Source organism: Recurvomyces mirabilis (assembly GCF_035927965.1).
Source record: "Recurvomyces mirabilis strain CCFEE 5264 chromosome Unknown scaffold_12, whole genome shotgun sequence".
Taxonomy (NCBI): Eukaryota; Fungi; Ascomycota; class Dothideomycetes; order Mycosphaerellales; family Teratosphaeriaceae; genus Recurvomyces; species Recurvomyces mirabilis.
Genome location: NW_027041946.1, coordinates 510,809 through 528,625, shown reverse-complemented (window position 1 = coordinate 528,625; position 17,817 = coordinate 510,809). Strand labels below are relative to the sequence as shown.

The following is a 17,817-nucleotide window of genomic DNA, read 5'->3' as shown; positions in this document are numbered from 1 at the left end:
GAAGGACGGAATTCGGATTCCTGGTCTTTGAGAGTAGTGGGGCGTGCAACGTGTACTAGGGCAACGACCATTGCGTGCGGACAGAGCACCTGAACATGGAAGTAACCGCTCACAACGCCATACGCAAGAGGCAGCACAGTGGTAGAGCACGATGCGACTACTGTCCTGAACACATTCAGTGTCTTGGCGAAAACGTCCGCACCGATCGGCCCGGAACTCACGAACACACAACAAGTTAGTGCACACCTAGCTATACAGTTCGGCAGCTCGATGTAACTACGCCCATCACATCCTCCTCACTCACAACCGCCCAACATGACACAAAAACGCATCGAACAATGGGAAATCGACCGGTACTGGGAGATCTTCTCCTCCCTCGGCAACGGCGGCACCCACCTCGACGGCAACCAAGCAGCCTCCGTGCTCAAGAACTCGCGCCTCCGCGACGACCAATTGGAACGGATATGGGACCTCTCGGACGTCGACGGCGATGGTCGTCTGGATTTCGAGGAGTTCTGTGTAGCGATGCGATTGATCTACGACCTCATGAACGGCGAGTACATGGATGTCCCGCAGACATTACCGGATTGGTTGGTACCGGAGAGTAAAGCATATCTGGTTCAAGCGTCGCGGGCGGTACGAGGTGGAGGAGAGAGGTTCGAACGACCGGATGAGGATGAGGATGAGGATGAGGGGTTGGGTTTGCGGGACGGCTTCGATTGGTACATGTCCCCCTCCGACCGGAACAAATACAGCGACATCTACACCGCGAACCGGGACTCCCGCTCTGGACTGATCACCTTCTCCGCCCTGCAAGAATTATACGAAAGTCTAGACGTCCCCGACACCGACGTCCGCTCCGCCTGGAACCTCGTGAACCCGAAAAGCGGCGAAGGGATAAATAAAGATGCCTGTCTCGCCTTCCTCCACATCCTCAACAACCGCCACGAAGGCTACCGTATCCCGCGCTCCGTCCCCCCGAGCTTACGAGCGACCTTCGAGCAAGGGAAGATAGAATATAACATCGACCGCGTCGCCTCGCAGCAGCAGCAGAAACAGAATGCCGCAGACCGCTGGGGAACGAAACGAGATGACGATACCGTCTCAGGCCGGAAAGCCAAATTTGGCGATACATACTTGAGCAGACTGGGTGTCGGGGCCGAGAAGAAAGCTCCGCGCGGCACGGACTTTAGTTCCGCGCCCCGAGATGGGGAGTGGGAGGAAGTCCGACTGAAAAAACAACTCAAAGACCTCGAGGACAAAATGGCGAAAGTAGAGGGCGCAGCACAGCGGAAACGGGAAAGGGGGGGACGGAGAGAGGATAGTCGGCCCGCGCTGGTGAAGAGGGAGTTGGAGCAGTTGTTGGATTTCAAGAGGAGGGAGTTGAGGGGGCTTGAGGAGGATGGGGACGGGAAGGGGAAGAAGGGGGGTGGGTTAGGACAGTTTCAGGAGGATATCGAGGTCGTGAGGGAGCAGGTTGAGGGGTTGCAGGGGCATTTGAGGAAGAGGGAGGATGTGCTGGCGGGGCTGAGGGAGCAGGTTGAGGCGGAGAAAGCGGGGGTGCGTTAGGGAAGGGCCGGACTGTGAAACCCTTCTATTTCTTCTCCTCCGGCAGCCCCTTCGTCCCAAGGCACCTGGTGTGCTCGACTACAACAGCCCCCCGATTGCGAAGTAACGAAGCCTCCTTTCCCTAAACTGCCCCCCGGCGCTGCAACAAGCCCCGTCACAAAGACTTCAAATCCATGTCATGCACATGTGAGGAACGTGCTCTCTGCCACAGCCTGGAAGATCTGCTTGTTATATAGCTAGCCTAGAATACCCCAGGAAGGTGCCGTGAAACTTGTACATGCAATGATATGTAGAATGCAAATGCAGAAAAATTCCCCGCTACCTTTCTACGCTCTACTCGCCTTCGCATCCGCAGTCAACGGATCATGCTCGGGCTGTTCTCTTGCCCCATTCTCTCTATTCCCCTCCTCAACCCCGTCCTCCCCCATCCCAAACCCCATCCTCCCCCTAATCCCCTCGACCATATCCCCCGTCCCCCCCTCACCATCATCACGATCTCCCCAATCCTCCGTCTGCGTCCCCTCCCCCACCCCCAACCCCTCCTCCACATCAACATCCGCAACCCCTCCAATTCTTAACGTACTACTCCGTTCCGTCGCCCTCAGCGCCTCGGAAACACTCCTCAAACAACTCCCCTCACCACCACAAAGCTCCACGATGCCGGTAACATTCAATAACCGCCAGACCTCTCCTCTTCTTCCCGGGACACGGCAGAAGAATACGTGGGTTCCGTTTTCGATGTACGATTGCACGATCTCAAGTAACACCTGCGCAGCCGCGGGATCCATGGATGTGACGCCGTGGATATCGAAGATGATATTCTGATTGTGTTCCGCGCGGCGCACTTTCGGCAAGGCAGGGTGTGCGGAGTTGGTCCCGTGGTCTTCGAGGCGACGGAGACGGTCTTTGAGACTGCCTGTGTTGGCGAAAGTCAAGGGTTCGGGGATCTTGACGATTAAACAATGGGGGATGAAATCCACTACTGCTCCATCCCCATCTTCCCCACTCGCTGCAGCCTCAGCGGCCATGGTCTCGGCATTCTCGAACTCATTCTCCCTTCCTCGGACTTTCCCCAGAATCTGTATCCGAGGTCGAGAAACATGTTTGAGTAATCGGAGGAGCGAGAGGCCAATTCCTACTATAATCCCGATACGCAGGTTCCAGAAGAAGGTGGTGAGGAAGATGATGGTCATGAGGAAGAGTTCGTTGTACCCGGAAATCCGCCAGAAGAAGCGGATGTCGTGCGGCGCTTCTTCGATGAGGGAGTAGGCTACTACGGAGATCATGGCGGAGAGGGTGGCTTTCTATTGAGAATGGTCAGTCATGATATCGAACAGAGGGTGAGGAGGGCAGGGGTGCAAGGAGGGAACTTACGGGGATATAGTAAAAGTACGGCAGGAGAAAGACGACGCAGAATACGGAGATCAGCGACAAGAACACCGAACTCATGGGGGTTTTGCCCCCCGTACTCGCATTGACTTTACTCCTGCCGTACCCGCCGAAAGCTGGGAGTGCCATGAAGACACCTCCGATCAAGTTCGCCACGCCGAGGGAAACGAGTTCTCGGTTCGCGCTGACCGTGACACCTTTGATACCATCCGCTTCCACCACTTCCTCTTTCCCATTAGCGTCTTTGATCGTCTGTTTCTTGCCCGCCTGTCCAGACCCCAGACTTTTAGCCGCGACACTGCTTTCGAAGAAGCCCAACAAGGCAATCACGAAAGCCGTCCCAAAAGCATCAGGGACGTTCTTGAAGTTTTTAGCTGCAAAGGGGAAAGCTGGCTGGAACGGTGTTCCCTTCGCCTTGATATCGCCCAAAATCTCCAGTCCCTGACTCTCCCAGTCGAATTTCCATGCAAAGATAGCGGAGAACACGACGACCAGGAATCGGTCGGGGATATAAGCTACCCAGCTCATCCTCGGCTGCAATCGGCGTTTTATTTCTCGGAGGACAAGGACGATGGCTATAGTGCTGAAACCTACCGCGCACGTAAGCCGATGAGCTTCGTGACTATGTCGGAATAAGAAGAGGATCTTATCCAGACTGCTGCCGTGGGAGCCGGCGGCGGAGTGCGAAGCGGCTGTGTCTAGACCCATTTCTGGTATGAGTTGGTCGACTAGGATTACGATACCGATTGCGCTGATGAAGCCTCGGAGGAAAGGACGAGAGAGCACGGAGTCCAGGAAGCCGAGCCGGAAGATGCCCGCGCCTAGGATTACGGCGCCGGCCAAGCCAGTGACCATTCCTGCCACGGCTGCTGAATCGTGAGCTTCGTGGTCGGCATGGTGACCATTATTAATCGCTTCCCGCACCACGCCGCCCGTGAGCAGAGACCCAGCGGCTTCGGGCCCGACGACCATTTGCGGGCACGTTCCCAGGAGAGCATAGATGAGGGGGTTGAAGACGAAGCTGTAGAGGCCGTTGATCGGGGGGATGTGGCCGAGGTTCGAGGCGTAGGAGAGGGACATGGGGATGTAGAAGGAGGCCATGGTTAGGGCGGCGATGAGGTCGCCTTGGAGGTAGGACCATTTGTATTGGGGGAGCCAGTTGGAGATGGGGAGGTAGTAGAGGAGGTACCTACCGGGGATGATCAGCCGAAGCTTTTTTACTAGTACTGGGCAGTGAGAGAGACAAGCGAGGGAGGAGAGTAGGATTGGGCGTGTAAAGCATACATTAATCGTTCATTTGTCACGCCATGTTTCCGTGCCAGCCAGTGTGTGGTACTCTTCTTACTCGGTCGTCCCAGCAGACCATCTGTAACCGCATCGCCGAGTGCGCCCTCAATATAGTCACCCCGATACGAGCCTCCTTCTCCATTCTGATTGGGCCCACCATACCCCACCGACATGACCGAAGGCGCAAAGCTCCCATAGCCCTTCATGTATCGCGGTCTAGGCGAGTAGGCGCCATGATCACAATTTGGATCCTCACAATGCGGCGCGACGTGATATTTCTGTCCATTCCACAGCAGCTTCGTCCTGGCATCTGCGTCCTCGGGCGGTTCGTCGATCATGCCTTGGGCATGTGTTGCAGGCTCGTCTGGGGCTACGGAAGCGTAGTCGTGAGATACAGGGTGGACGCCTTCCCAGTCTATGGCTGGGTAGTCGCCGTTGGTCTGGGGACGAGGTGGTGGATGCGAGCCTTCTTCGGGTGAGGAAGGAGGCATGTGGGCTTGTCGGAGACCAGACGGGATCGCGGGTTGGTGCTGTTGCCCTGATATGGACGACTGTCGCGAAGCTCGTGGTGTTGGTTTGGCGGAAGAGGTTGGCGAAGGGCCTGTGCCATTGGACGCCATATCGTAGGGTTGCGGGAACTCTATTCGCTTCGGTACATATAGCGAGGTTATCGTATCCAATATTTACGTTTTGCCTCTCTGCAGAGCTCGAATTTTACGGTCCCATGGTCGCGAACAGTTGAAGCGATCGATGTGAGGGAAGCAGTAATTGCCTTCTGCTCTCCTCCGCCGGCCTCGAGTCTAAGTCCGTGATATCCCGTCGTCTGGATCGTGATCTGAAGTCTGCGACAATAATTGTTCTCGAGCTTACTTTCAGATCTTGCGCACAGTGACGACTCATGCAAGGGTCCGGTCGGCAGAGCCAAGCGAACGTGGCGGAGCTTGATGTGCTTGACTTCACTCTTTATTTTACACACTACACGCTCTGGCCAGACTGCTCTCGAACGTTAACTCCCTTACTTGAACTTGACACCTACGGTATGCTCGGCAAGATCTGGGTCAGCCGCAGTAGCAGCGATGGCATCCTCTGCTACTTGTTTCTTGTGCTTCGTGTCGCCAGCGCCACCCTTGAAGAATGTCCAGATCGTCATGATCCTGCAAGCCCGCGTCAGATTGGAGTTATCACTACCACTGCATGCGATGTAGCTCACGTACTCAGTCTATTGTGTACCTTCTACGCTGATTTTGTCTGTGTAGGGAACGATGGGTACTCGAAGTCCTTGAGTGAGAGCATTTTATAGGCGGCAATACGCCCGTTCACGTCAAGTCCCCATTCACAGCAGCGGGAAGCATTCATCGCAACATTCAAGGCGCCATCATACGCACAATTCTGCGTGCGGTACCTTTCGCAAGATTGCAGAGGTTCTCATTCATGATTGGCCTGGATCCTTCACCTTAGAGACGTAGACACGACTCTTCTACAGGAGTTGGCAAGCGGCACGTGTGCACGGTCCTGCATCGAGGTGTCAAGAAGATTTTGCTCAATCCTTGTTTGCGTCACACACGCTCGCACCAGATCACCAACCATCACAGTGCACAATCGCGAAAACCCTTCCAGTTTCGCGATGTCGAGACATATTCTCCGACCTCTTCGCCACAAGCCATGGCCTCAGTCTGAAACTTCGGCACGGGATGTAGACCAGGGTTTCATCCAGGAGCAGACAGCGCCGTACACAAGTCTGAAGTGCTTCTACCCAATGCAAATGGGTGAAGTGCTAGACCACCGCTATCAAGTCACGGCAAAGCTCGGCTGTGGCGCCCACTCAACTGTCTGGCTTGCGCGCGACCTCTGGTATTGGAGGTGGAGGCCAGACGTATATGTTGCTATCCAAGTCAGTGTCACTGGTGACACTGACGAGGCGGGTGCTGGTCCTGAGGAGCCGGTCAAACTACAGCATATCAGTGCTGCAAATCGCAGACACCCTGGTCGCGACTTGGTGAGCATCATACTCGACAATTTCCATCTGAAAGGACCAGCGTGCCAGCATCTATGCATGGTGTTCGAGCCTCTTAGAGAGCTTCTCGGCCTGATCAAGTACAAGTTCACTACAGAGATGATCTCTGTGCCGCTTCCGAAAGTGGTCGCTCGGCAGGTGCTACAAGCTCTCGACTATCTGCATAATGAATGTCACATCATCCATTGTGGTAAGGGACCCATGCACTTACACTGATTCAAGAACACTACTGACCTCGTAACAGACCTCAGCGAATCGAACATCATCTTCAATTTTGCGGAGAAATATCGCCACAGCATCCTGGATCAGCACTCAAAAGACGAACGCACAGATTCGCTGCCGGTCAAACGGCTGACTGACAGAGTGATCTACCTCCCACACAACGACTTCGGCCCCTTAGTCCCCCATATCGGTGCAGCCATCGTCCTCGACTTCGACAGCTCCGTACGTGGTGACAGCGACGAGGATCGTAACCACGACATCCAGCCACAGGGTCTCACCGCACCCGAGGTCATGCTCCGCGCGGGATGGAGCTATAGTGCTGATGTATGGATTTTTGGCGCTCTGATTTGTGGGCTCATGGGAGGAGAGCCTCTGTTCGATGATGCGAATAGGAAGCACTGGCAGGAGTTCTCCGAGCCTTTGAGCATGGCTAGGATGATTGCGTTCATGGGTCCGCCCCCAACGGAGCTGCTCGAGCGCTCAGCACGACTCGCGAATTTCTTTGAGGGTGATGTGTTCAAATTCCCGCAACTTGTGCCGGAAGATTGCTCGTTTGATACATTTTTCGCCCGTGTCGAAGGTGACGAGAAGGAGGAGTTCGTTGCTTTTGCTAAGCGCATGTTTACGTGGCTGCCGGAGAACAGAGCGACCGCTGCAGAGTTGCTGGCTGATCCTTGGTTGCGGCGGGACCGATAATTATGGGCTACAGGCTGAAGAGCCATATCCGGTTGCGCACGCAGGTGACTGTAGCGATTAGGAATTATCAGCGATGTGCCAGCGAAGTATTTGGGGACCATCAGTTCCACCTGAGAAATGCAAAAACGCAGTGTACACGCCGAATGATATATCGGAGGACCAGTCTACTTCATCAGCGCAGTGCGAATCGCCACTCCACTGCAGCACGCGTACTTAGACAGATGCATGGTCTGTCTTGACGATCGTTTGGCTTTACGATGGTCTGTCGCGCAATGGATACATTGCGAGTCCGAATCCAGAGATGTCGTACCTGGGATGAGGTGGGAATGTCATCAGGAGAGAGAGGCGAAAAGGATCTTGGCCGGCTACATGTTCAGAAGATTCGGAGCGGACGACAGTCTATCAGCTACACTCCATACAGCACAGCATCGTCTTGTGACAACTCAACACCTGGTCCAATTGTGACAGATGCTTAGAGCATGACTTGCCAAGACTCAGCGGCCGCGCACGACCATCAAAATTTATATCTCTCCGCACTCGACTCCAACTCTTTCTCTTTCCTCCACCAGCATCGACCAATACAGCTTCACCTATTGTCGGTTCAACGTCTACTATCTGCTTTGCAAGGGCTAGTAAGATTCAGCCCACTTTGGTGCATTTTCATATCCCTGAGCTACCCACCTGCTGGGCCGCCGATCGCCCATGTCACGATCCTGTCCAGCAATCTGCTTCATTTCCTCTGCGTTTTGTATGACGATGCGACTCTTACGACGGTGCTCTGCACCTTGCCGCAGGATGTACACATCGTAGCATAGATGCACAGTGCCAAAGCGCTCTTTGGCGGGCCGTCTGTACAAGCTGTCAGCTTTCTTGGAGATCAGCCCTTAGCCACGAGAAATCTCTCATGCGGAGACGATAGCTGGCTCATCAACAGAGCTTTTGGGAGTAGGTGGTGGGGAATCCTGATCGTAAACCTTATTTTGGGAGAGAACGCTGATGAACACGCATGAATCATTGCACACCAAACGGCGTTGAGTGAGTGAGACGCAAGTACAATGTTCTGCTGAAAGAGATTGTAATGCTAGTGGATCGAACGGAGTATCAGTATTGCCAGTGCTGCAGCGTCAACACCACCCCCTCTGCAGGTGTGATACCTCCCCCCTCAACACAATTCACTTTCTCAAAGCACCAAACGCTTATCACATTACTAGCTCAACCACCTCCACACTACCTTTGGCCACACACCATCACCCCATTTCAACCAGCACATGTGATTCTCCTTCATATTCTCTCACTCCCTCATCCTCAGCTCCTTCACTTGCGCTCTACACGCGATGCAGTCATGCGTCGCTGTCTGGAGGCGATACAGCGACTAGCCCTTGTCATACTAATGCCTCTGTGCCCAATCCACTGGATCAAGAATGCCAAGAAGAGATTACGCCGCCGCCGCAAACCTTTCGTCCAGCCGCCGCAGGACGTGATAGAGCAAATGTATCAAGCACCAAGATTGCGCCCTGTTACTTTGTGTCCTTGCATCCGAGATCCAACCAAAAGCCCACCACCGAAGAAAGTGAGATTTGCATGCGATATGCCAGTCGATGCTCTTGTCAGCGATGGCCCGAGTGCGCCGCAACCAATCCAGGAGGTGCTACCTCTGGAGCTCCTATCCATGATATCGGAATATCTTCACACCAAAGACGAAGTACATAAATTTCGCCTAGTACACCGCCGCTTCCGTGAAGCAGCCTGGGCAGTCTTCGGCCGAACATTCGACGATGGGATCTTCCATAACACATCGTACTCGGCCGGGAAGAAATTGGTGGCGCTTGCCAATACGGAGCAGATCGTGCCTTATGTAAAGCGCCTTAATATCTCGACAGTATATCCGGATGTACAAGCTGGGGAGCAATTGACGGTCTGGTGTCTCGAGAAGCATGTCCCGGGTGGTGAGCGGTATAATGTTGATACCATTGAGCCTTGGTTGGACATGCTTCTGGCGGAGAAGATGTGGACGGAGCTTCAAAGGAGGATGGCGTGGATTTCAGTGTTGGAGAAGATGACGGCGCTGGAAGAGATTGTGATCTGGAGTGGTGAAAAATTGTGAGTCTGTTGTATGCCTACTGTGAGCGTCAAGTTTGCTGACTAGCTTGCTCGTGATGTAGGATGCATGGCCCTCGATTGCCATATATCGACGGCAAACTGGAGAGCGTGCTCCCCGAGGCTTCGGATGGTGGAGTCAAGCTCTGGCATCTAGACGCAGCCGAAAACGCCATGCAAGTCCTCGAAGTCCTCATCACCCTAGACGACACCACCCGTCATCGAATCAAAATCATCAAATCCGAAGGCGCCACCTCAATGCTCTCCCTACCTCCTACCGTATCAGGCAAACAACCCCGCCTCCCAACCCTCACCCATCTCACACTCACCCTAGACTTCCCAAAAGCAGACTACCACACCCTCAACACACTAGAAAAAGCCGAAACCCATCTCCACGCCTTCCTAGCCGGGATGCCGAACCTCACGAACCTACGCCTCGACTTCCCGTACGAGAATAGTTCGATCTTCGAGCACAGCATCGTAGCTGCCACGGGCTCGGATAGGCTATACGGCCTTATACCGCGTCCACCCCGCCGGGACTCCACAGCTGCTCCACCGAGCTCACCGATCGACGACATGGAAACCCAAGAACGAATAAAGAACGAAGAAGAAGAAGACACCGAGCTGCTCGACCAAACACCCCAACCCCTCCATTTCCCCCACCTCCACACCCTCCACCTCAGCAACCTAATCCTCCACAACCACACCACCCTAACCCACCCCTTCCTCTCCCTCCACGCCTCCACCCTAAAACACCTAACAATCCACAACATCTTCGGCCCGTCAGCCGAAAGCTGGCGCAGCTTCTGGGATTTTCTGGAAAAGGGTTTGGAGTTGGAGAGGTTCGATCAGATCACGCATTCTTCCCCTCAGCAGCTGAGGCGGTTGGAGGGGGATCCGAGGACGAGGTGGGTTCGGTTGAGTACGGGGGAGGTTAGGAGGAGGTTCGGGGGACGGGGGAGGTGGGTGGCTTTTGTGGGGGATTTGAGGGCGCTCGAGGAGGGGCAGGCGGGGGAGGAGAATGGTACTGGGGAGACGTGAGGATGGGTGCTATGGCGAGGGCTCTAATGGAATTTGGAGGAGGGGAAGTTCCTTATACATTTTGGTGGGGCATTGGACGCCTCACTTGCACGTGATGGATTCCTTGATAATCTTTAGGTCGATCTCTGCTGCTTGTCATCAATCGTGCTTTTTTCACTGCCTTGGGTATCTTACTCCGTGCGCCTTGCTAATTTTATCGGCTTATGCGAAGCCGCCTTCGCGCAAACCAGCGCTGCCTTTTGGGGTATCATGTCGGAGCGAAAGCCATGTGCGCCCGAACTCCGTCGCTCATGAAAACTTTGAGGGAATCAGTGTCGTCACATCAAAGTGTCTGGTCGGTAAAAGGCGCAAATGTCCTCCCGCCGAACCTCTCCAGATCGTCCTCGTCAATGCCATCCATGTCCTCATCCTCATCACGCTGCAAGCCTCGCTTAGTCGATGCATTCTGCGGACCGGACAAAGGCACAGTCACTGTCCCGTTGCTATCGTGATTCGACTCGTTCACTGCAGCGACTTGCCTCGTCGCACACAGAATATCCCAGTACCCCTGCAGAAGCCTCTTCATCGCATCGTCGAAATTCGCACAGAACCTCTGCGCCTGCACGAGCTGCATGGCTTTGATGAAATCCACATCCGTGTGCGTGCCCATCAAGTACGCCGCCACGACCCCTGCGCCCCTCTCGTTACCAGACTCACACACCACCAGCACCTTGCCCGTCTTCCCAGTCTGCCGAAAGTACTGTGCGAGGTGATCATTGATCATCGCCGTCGTCTGCGGGAACTTCTGGATCAAGTCTTGGTTATTCGCCAGATCCACCGTCTCGCACACAATCCCCAGGGCCCGTGGCTTCCTAAGCGCGCCGTGCATGAGTTTGCTCTCGAAACTGTGTTTTTGTCTCACTCCCAATACCATCGTGATACTGCCGGGTACTCTGGTCTCACCAACCCCATGGCCCGTCTCGCCGCGCAAGAAGCTCTCGTCTTTAGCTGCAGTCATGGGACCGAGGTAGAGGAATGGAAGGATCATTTGGGCTTCGCGGCGGCGCTCGTAGGTCCATTCGATGAGGGCGTTTTGAGTCACGAGGTTGGTGTAGTTGATATTGTTGAGGAAGTTGGCGGATTGGAGGGCGGAGAGGGTTATGCTGGGCAGGGCGTCGGAGTTGAGGGTTGGTGGGGGCACGACGATGCGGGGTGGGGTGGGCACGCGGTAGGTGTATTCGCTGGTCTTGTGGGGGTAGGAGAGGGTCTCGAATTCGGCGGCCATGGTCGCCGTCAGGTCTGGAAGTGACGTTCGATTGAACGAACCTCAGATGTTCACTCGACGTGCATTAATATTCAGCTACAAGCCCACCTTCGACGACCCCACGATGACCGATAAAGCCGAAGCTAACTCTTCCGAGACGAGGGCCTGTGCACGAGCATTCACTTCACGGATAACGATGAGGTGAATGGGAAAAAGAAACATATCCATCGTGCGGCACAGGCCCAATGCACTGTATCATCAGACGAGGTCTGGGAGATGACGCTAGCTACCGACGTTGTTTCACTCGTCGCTACGCACCATGATCTACACATCTTTGTGGGGAGGCGCGGCATTCGAAGCAGGAGTTGACTCCATAATGTTGAACGGCATACCATCAAGAACATGAAGTGCTCAGCCAGAACAGAGTCCATACCATCGGCTCTTTTACCCTGCTCCGCGCAGTAGATGTGCCTGCAAGACCTCGCAATGCAGATCCACGATGCCGTCATGACGTGTAATACGGCAAGATGTGCAGAACGGAAGCTGATATCAAGGTCTACTTGCAATCAACGACGGCTCCGTTATGGCCTTTGATCACTCCTCTAAACCCGAGTAGAAGCCATACTGAACCTGCAGAAATGACAGATAACCTCTACGCCACCACACAACCACCTCTGGACACCTATTCCGATGGAGCATCCCGCAACAATGCCAGCGGCACCGACCAAGACGTGATCGAGCGCGCCAAGATCCGCGAGATATGTGAAGGCTGGGGCGTGTACCGGTAAGTATTACCATCCATCAACACCACCACCTGGCTCTTCCAAGGACCCCTACAGATATACACTTGAAATGCTAAATACAATCTACCCTCCGGCGACGCAGCAGAATGGCAAAACTACCGCTCCATGTTCCACCCGGACACCTAAATCGCTACCTCCTGACACCAAGGCGGCATCGGCGACTTCATCTCCGCCTCCAAAAAGGGCTTCGCCATGCAAGACCAGGGCTTCATGTACATCCTCCACCGCATCATCGGCCAAAGCATCGACGTGCAAGGTCATAGAGCGGTCTCGAAGATGAAAGTGACGATCACCTGCCGATACAGTTTCCCGCACGGAGTAGAAATGGACAACGAAGCCGACTGCCGCTTCTTCTTCCTTCTCGAGAAGCGGGAGGGGAAGTGGGGTGTAGTATTCTATACCCTGCTCTTCGACAAGGATAAAATGGTGCCTGTTAACCCTTCTCATGAGATCCCCAGCATCCCCGAGGAGGAAGTGAGGAGACATCCCGCAGGGTATAGATATCTGGCCTGGTGCGAGGCCAATATTTCCAAGACGCCGCCGAAGATGGATTTGAGTTCTCATGGGAAGGAGAGGAATGTATCATATGGGAAGGTCAAGGACTGGTTGGATGGGAAGGAGGTGAAGCCGAATTTGACGGGCGAGGATGTTGTGGAGAAGTGGTGAGCGCTCGGTTCGAAGGGCTGTGCGACTGTTCACTTTCTGCCGCCCGGTATGATATGAAGCTTTTCATGGGTTTGGGTCAAGGATCGATCCCGTTTACCCCTCACCCTCAACCTCACCCTCGCCTTCTCAAATTCTGCTCGCATCTGTCACGATCGAGATATCATCTTCTGCTCAGTCCACATACGCCAACCTCGTATACCCCATCAACTGCAGCACCTTCCACATATCTCTCAGATTCTGCAACCTCATCCTGGCCACCAAGATCCCATCGACTTTCGCATACTCGTCCTCGAGCGCCAATTGTGCTTCCTTGCCTGTATGCCTCGTAGGCGCCCTACCTTCCATGATCTTCGCCGCAATCGTAGCCTGTCGGTCCGCTTGCTCCTGCTTTCGCCTCTCATCTTTCTCTCTCTTTACTCTCTCCTTCGTCGCCTTCGCCTCAGCGTCTTGCTGGGCGATATCCCTTCGATGGTCACGCAATGCTTGAATTGAAGCACGTTGGCATCTAGCGCATTGCTCACTTTTGCTCTCCAGGTCCGGGAGGCTCAAGTGAGAGAGGCAGCGCTTGGGTATCAGAGCACTCCATTGTTTGCGCTCGCCACATCGGGTAAGTGTATCGATGGTGTGGTCGCAGGAGTAAATGCACCTGGTGCGATGGCACATCTTTTGCGGATGTCGTCGTGACGGTATGTCTTTCTTTGGCCTGAAGCTTTCTCCTTTCGACTATCAATCCAATACAGTAGGTCGATTAGTCTTTGATCTGTTCGGGAGAGCCAAGGCGCGAGTAATGATTCCTCGTTGCATGTAAGTATCAGGTCCGTAGTGCGGGCAGCACAAAATGATTATTCAGTCAAGCAGTGCCACCTATCAGATCGGCGTCCAGGCAGCGATCCGTTTGCCGATGCAGGTCATGTCTGCGCTGAAAGCGGAAGTCACGACATTCACATGTCAAAGCGCATCACGTGGAACCTCATCGCGCTGGGACACACGCAAGACTCAGCAATATAGACAGTACCGGCAGGAATACATACCCAGGGTATCTACACCACATGAAATGCCATCGCTTATACTCGACCATTACCATGCATCACTCCATACCCATATGCCCGAATCACAACTGCAAGTCGCAACCATCGATCGCACCTATACTTTCTTCTGCTCCTCCCCAACAAGCCTAACATCACTCCCGCCCTCCTCCACCTCCCTAGCAGCCAACCTCTCAATCTCAACCTGAATCCCCATAACCCAATGATCCCTCTCCGCCCGACTCCTCGCCTTGAAAACCACACTCCTCCCCGTAGTGCCGAGCTGACTAACCCTCGTCAACTTCTCCTTAGTCTTATAACCCCTCCCAAGTAACCCGCCTTGCCCGGCCGCTTCTTGCTGATTAGCAGCCGTAGACGAGGACCGGACATCGTCGACGAAGTGACTGCTTTTGAACCAGGATTTCGATTTCGCGTGCCAAATTACGAAGGTCGTCATGGCGTCTTCGTCTGTGCTGGTCCAGGTGTCTTGGAGGTAGACCCTGGGTAGGGCGTGGTTGCCTGGTTGGTTTGAGTCGAAGGTGCGATTTTGGTAGAGGAGGTCGTTTTCGGTCAGGAGACCGCTGTAGAGGTAGCAACCTTTGAGGTCGATGCTTCCGATCCGTTCGTGGTGGATATTCACCAGTTTCTTACCGCTCCATCTCCGTAATGTGTCTTGAAAGATAAGCAAGTGGCCATGGGACAAGATGACGTGGCAACGAGTGAACGTCGTATGCCGTCTTGGCTTCCGAAACAGTAGGCCTGAGAGATGGACCGTACGGCATTGGGATATACCGCAGAGATTGTACATAGTCGGACTAGCATAGCTCTGGCTGACCTCCCATTTATATGCGAAGCTACCGACAGTCGCTTCGGCGCGTTCGTCAATGTTCAGAGCTTCGAGATTCTGTTGTCGGACGTTCTTGAAGAGGTCAATGTCGGCTTTTGCGCGGTGGTGCCAGTATTTCACAAGCTGGCGGAGACGAGACATCCATTCTTGCTTGGCTTCTTTGTTGTAGGCTTGTAGTCGGACGACGAGGCCATTCTCCATCACAAGCTCGAAGGTGCGCTCGTCGTCTACCTCAGTGGTGGCGCCGTCATCACGTAGACTGTCATTCTGGCCAAACTGTCGCTCATCAGCCGTGTTGAATTCAACATCGCTTCCCTCGTCCAAGTTCTGGTCCGCTGCCGCAGCGCCACGATGCATTTTCCGGACGCGCTTCACATCGCACAGGCTGATGAAGCCATCGCAGCTCATGATCATTCGCAAATTCCGATCGGCTTCGGCTGCAGCTTCTCCATCGTGGGCTCTCTGATCAGAAGCAGACTTTGTGCCCTCTTCGTCCAACCATGAGATGTGATGTCCTTGCAATGGATACGGGTCAACATCGTATGTGAGTGGTGACTGCTCAGCCAACTGCTTACTCGAAGGCACGTTGCCGTTAGCGGCTACTGTAAGCTTCGGTGGTGGTGGAGGCGTAGCATTAGAAGGACGTAAGAAGCATAGATACTGGTTGTGTGTGGTAAAGTAAAGCCGTTTGAACAGCATCTTGCCCATACGCCGATCTTGTCCCTTCTGAGATGTCAAGCGAATGAGGAAACCTTCCACAGGTGATGGCTCCTCTAGGGTCTCGCCTTTTCGTGTCTTTGTCATACTCGGATAATGATCTTTCGGGCGCAACTCGAGCTCATGCGTCTTCGCCATGGCGATAGTGCCGTACATACGCTGCTCCACCGCTCCATATATCCATTCAAGTCTATCATAACGTTTCCATGCCAGGCCGATGCGGTCGTGCTCGGACCAATGTTTCAGCACGTCTGCCCATTCAGGTGACTGTGCTAGCATCTTGATACATCGCGCGACAATAGCTCCAGCAGCACCCTTTTCGTCATTCATGGTCTTCGCCAACGCTTCCTCGTTGCCTTCGGCAGCATCGGCCAGTACTTTCTTAGCTTCGGCCGTTCCAAAGGGATCATCGAGGCGCAACGTCACACTAAGATCTGGTACATTGACTTGTAGGGTCTTGGGTCGCTTGAAGCCGAGCACACCACGGAGGAAGGTGTACCACTCGACAGATGCCGCTCCAGACTGTGCGCGCAGGTAGTAGATCGTGGTCCGTCCCTTCTCTCGGATCCAGATACACAGGGTTTTGTCCAGACTTGAGAACAAGTTGACATGTGCTCGGGTCGTGCTCATTGGGACCTGTACTTTTGGCTTCTTCTTCGCTTTACCTCTGTCTGCTGCCGAGGCTGCAATGACCCGTGTCTCGTACAATTGCAGCACAGCGTCCGCATCGTCCTCGGTCTGCTTCCGGCATACCACCATGAACTCCCGCCATTTGTCCAGTTGCTGGGATACCACACCTTGGCTGACTCTCTCGTCGAAGTCCGCGCCGACACTCTGCTTCGTGACATCTGTCCGGAGCAGCATGCGGTCCATCTTCAGCACCTCGCCGTCCTGAATCCGGTTCCATTTGAAGTTTCCCTTCGCAGCTAGCCGTCTCGCACGCTGCTGCAGTTGCAGCTTTGTGGACTCGCTGAAGCGTACCCTTGGCACATTGCCCGCGACTTTGTTTGCGAAAGTCCCGATGCGCAGCAGATCAGTGGGACGCTTCATTATAGGTCCGCCATCATTGTGTCCCGGGACAGCCTGCTCTGTACCCTGCTTGCTCGCATTCCTGGTCGCCTCTGGGGTGGCAATGTTATGCTGCTCATGTAGTAAGCTCGTCGTACTCGCTGTCGTATCTGCCGCTGCACTTTGGCTAGAAGGTCTGGGTCCGGGTGAAGTAGTCTGCTGTGCCTGGACCCGCTCTGCTACTGGTTGTGCTGCTGTGAACGTGGGCGCTCTATTCGCGTTTTTCGAGACATAACCTCTATACCACTGCTTCCTATGGCTCTTCAACCAGCCCTCAGGGATCGGACCTATGAACGTGCGGCGGGCAGTTGCATGAAGATGCTCGGGTGTCGCATGTTCAAGTCGGCGGATCGTATACGAGTCAGGTTCTAGTGAGGTGTTCATTGAGCCTTATATTACATTACTATTAGTCGTTGCTCGTAAGTCGTGCTATTGTCGTGATCTGCGGCTGTCGAAGATTGAGAAATACATCCTATGGGATCCCATATCCACTGTCTAGGCGTGCAGCTCTTGCTTTCGGCGCCGTTGAGGCAACGCGGGAAGGCTTGATAGAGATCGACAAAGCGTCAGTGACGTTGGCGGCTGTGCGAAAACAACCTCCAACGCAACCATCAAATATGCCCAGACACATCTCTCCTCTCAAGCTGACAATGCTCATAGTCGGTACCCTGTCCCATATACACATGCAGAAGACTGGAGTAGGTGACAAAGCATGGCCATAAGGACGCCGTTGTACATGGACTAGATCATCTCGACGGACTTAGGCGCCTCGCGACAGGCACTCCATCATACAGCGGTGGATCAAATTCTGGCTGAAAACCCTTCATCAAGCGCTATAGAATCCCATAACACCTCGAATCTATCAGCATTCGAAATGCGGTGGTAGAATGCCCAGTGGCAACGTCCTGTGCGACAACTCCACCTCGGAAATTGATGAATCCATCATCGTTTCAATCCTGCGAAACGAGCCTTGGCAGTCTTGGACAATTGAAGCGCAATTCTCTTAGCCACCTCAAATGCAGTATCCGGTGGAATCACCGGTGGGATCCATGGGAAAGTGGACTCGATGTCTTTGGTTTGTGTCGAGCCATCAGATCAGCCAATTCCTCACCTTGCCTATACCAAGAACTGTC

The 17,817-nt window shown here is 54.1% G+C and overlaps 8 protein-coding genes across 8 annotated transcripts; 4 read left to right on the top strand and 4 right to left on the bottom strand.

The window, feature by feature from the left end:
- Nucleotides 1–315: 315 nt before the first annotated feature.
- On the top strand, nucleotides 316–1,675 carry END3 (endocytosis defective- protein; the record flags this gene model as incomplete). The annotated part of the gene is made up of 2 exons (XM_064837919.1): nucleotides 316–1,560; nucleotides 1,616–1,675. The coding sequence occupies 2 exons, from the start codon at nucleotides 316–318 to the stop codon at nucleotides 1,673–1,675; spliced, it is 1,305 nt and encodes a 434-aa protein (XP_064694623.1).
- A 220-nt stretch (nucleotides 1,676–1,895) lies between these two features.
- On the bottom strand, nucleotides 1,896–4,865 carry LTS14_005220 (uncharacterized protein; the record flags this gene model as incomplete). The annotated part of the gene is made up of 3 exons (XM_064837918.1): nucleotides 1,896–2,873; nucleotides 2,944–4,147; nucleotides 4,243–4,865. 3 exons carry the CDS (start codon nucleotides 4,863–4,865, stop codon nucleotides 1,896–1,898), a joined length of 2,805 nt encoding a protein of 934 aa, XP_064694622.1.
- A 1,004-nt stretch (nucleotides 4,866–5,869) lies between these two features.
- Nucleotides 5,870–7,177, top strand: LTS14_005219 (uncharacterized protein; the record flags this gene model as incomplete). Its single annotated transcript, XM_064837917.1, has 2 exons — nucleotides 5,870–6,449; nucleotides 6,504–7,177. The coding sequence occupies 2 exons, from the start codon at nucleotides 5,870–5,872 to the stop codon at nucleotides 7,175–7,177; spliced, it is 1,254 nt and encodes a 417-aa protein (XP_064694621.1).
- A 1,390-nt stretch (nucleotides 7,178–8,567) lies between these two features.
- LTS14_005218 (uncharacterized protein) lies at nucleotides 8,568–10,315 on the top strand (the record flags this gene model as incomplete). Its single annotated transcript, XM_064837916.1, has 2 exons — nucleotides 8,568–9,277; nucleotides 9,340–10,315. 2 exons carry the CDS (start codon nucleotides 8,568–8,570, stop codon nucleotides 10,313–10,315), a joined length of 1,686 nt encoding a protein of 561 aa, XP_064694620.1.
- Nucleotides 10,316–10,637: 322 nt separating this feature from the next.
- On the bottom strand, nucleotides 10,638–11,579 carry LTS14_005217 (uncharacterized protein; the record flags this gene model as incomplete). The annotated part of the gene is made up of 1 exon (XM_064837915.1): nucleotides 10,638–11,579. The coding sequence occupies one exon, from the start codon at nucleotides 11,577–11,579 to the stop codon at nucleotides 10,638–10,640; it is 942 nt and encodes a 313-aa protein (XP_064694619.1).
- A 506-nt stretch (nucleotides 11,580–12,085) lies between these two features.
- Nucleotides 12,086–13,027, top strand: LTS14_005216 (uncharacterized protein; the record flags this gene model as incomplete). The annotated part of the gene is made up of 2 exons (XM_064837914.1): nucleotides 12,086–12,342; nucleotides 12,667–13,027. 2 exons carry the CDS (start codon nucleotides 12,086–12,088, stop codon nucleotides 13,025–13,027), a joined length of 618 nt encoding a protein of 205 aa, XP_064694618.1.
- A 171-nt stretch (nucleotides 13,028–13,198) lies between these two features.
- LTS14_005215 (uncharacterized protein) lies at nucleotides 13,199–13,613 on the bottom strand (the record flags this gene model as incomplete). The annotated part of the gene is given in 2 exon segments (XM_064837913.1): nucleotides 13,199–13,532; nucleotides 13,549–13,613. The coding sequence occupies 2 exon segments, from the start codon at nucleotides 13,611–13,613 to the stop codon at nucleotides 13,199–13,201; spliced, it is 399 nt and encodes a 132-aa protein (XP_064694617.1).
- A 557-nt stretch (nucleotides 13,614–14,170) lies between these two features.
- On the bottom strand, nucleotides 14,171–17,068 carry LTS14_005214 (uncharacterized protein; the record flags this gene model as incomplete). The annotated part of the gene is made up of 1 exon (XM_064837912.1): nucleotides 14,171–17,068. The coding sequence occupies one exon, from the start codon at nucleotides 17,066–17,068 to the stop codon at nucleotides 14,171–14,173; it is 2,898 nt and encodes a 965-aa protein (XP_064694616.1).
- Nucleotides 17,069–17,817: the final 749 nt, after the last annotated feature.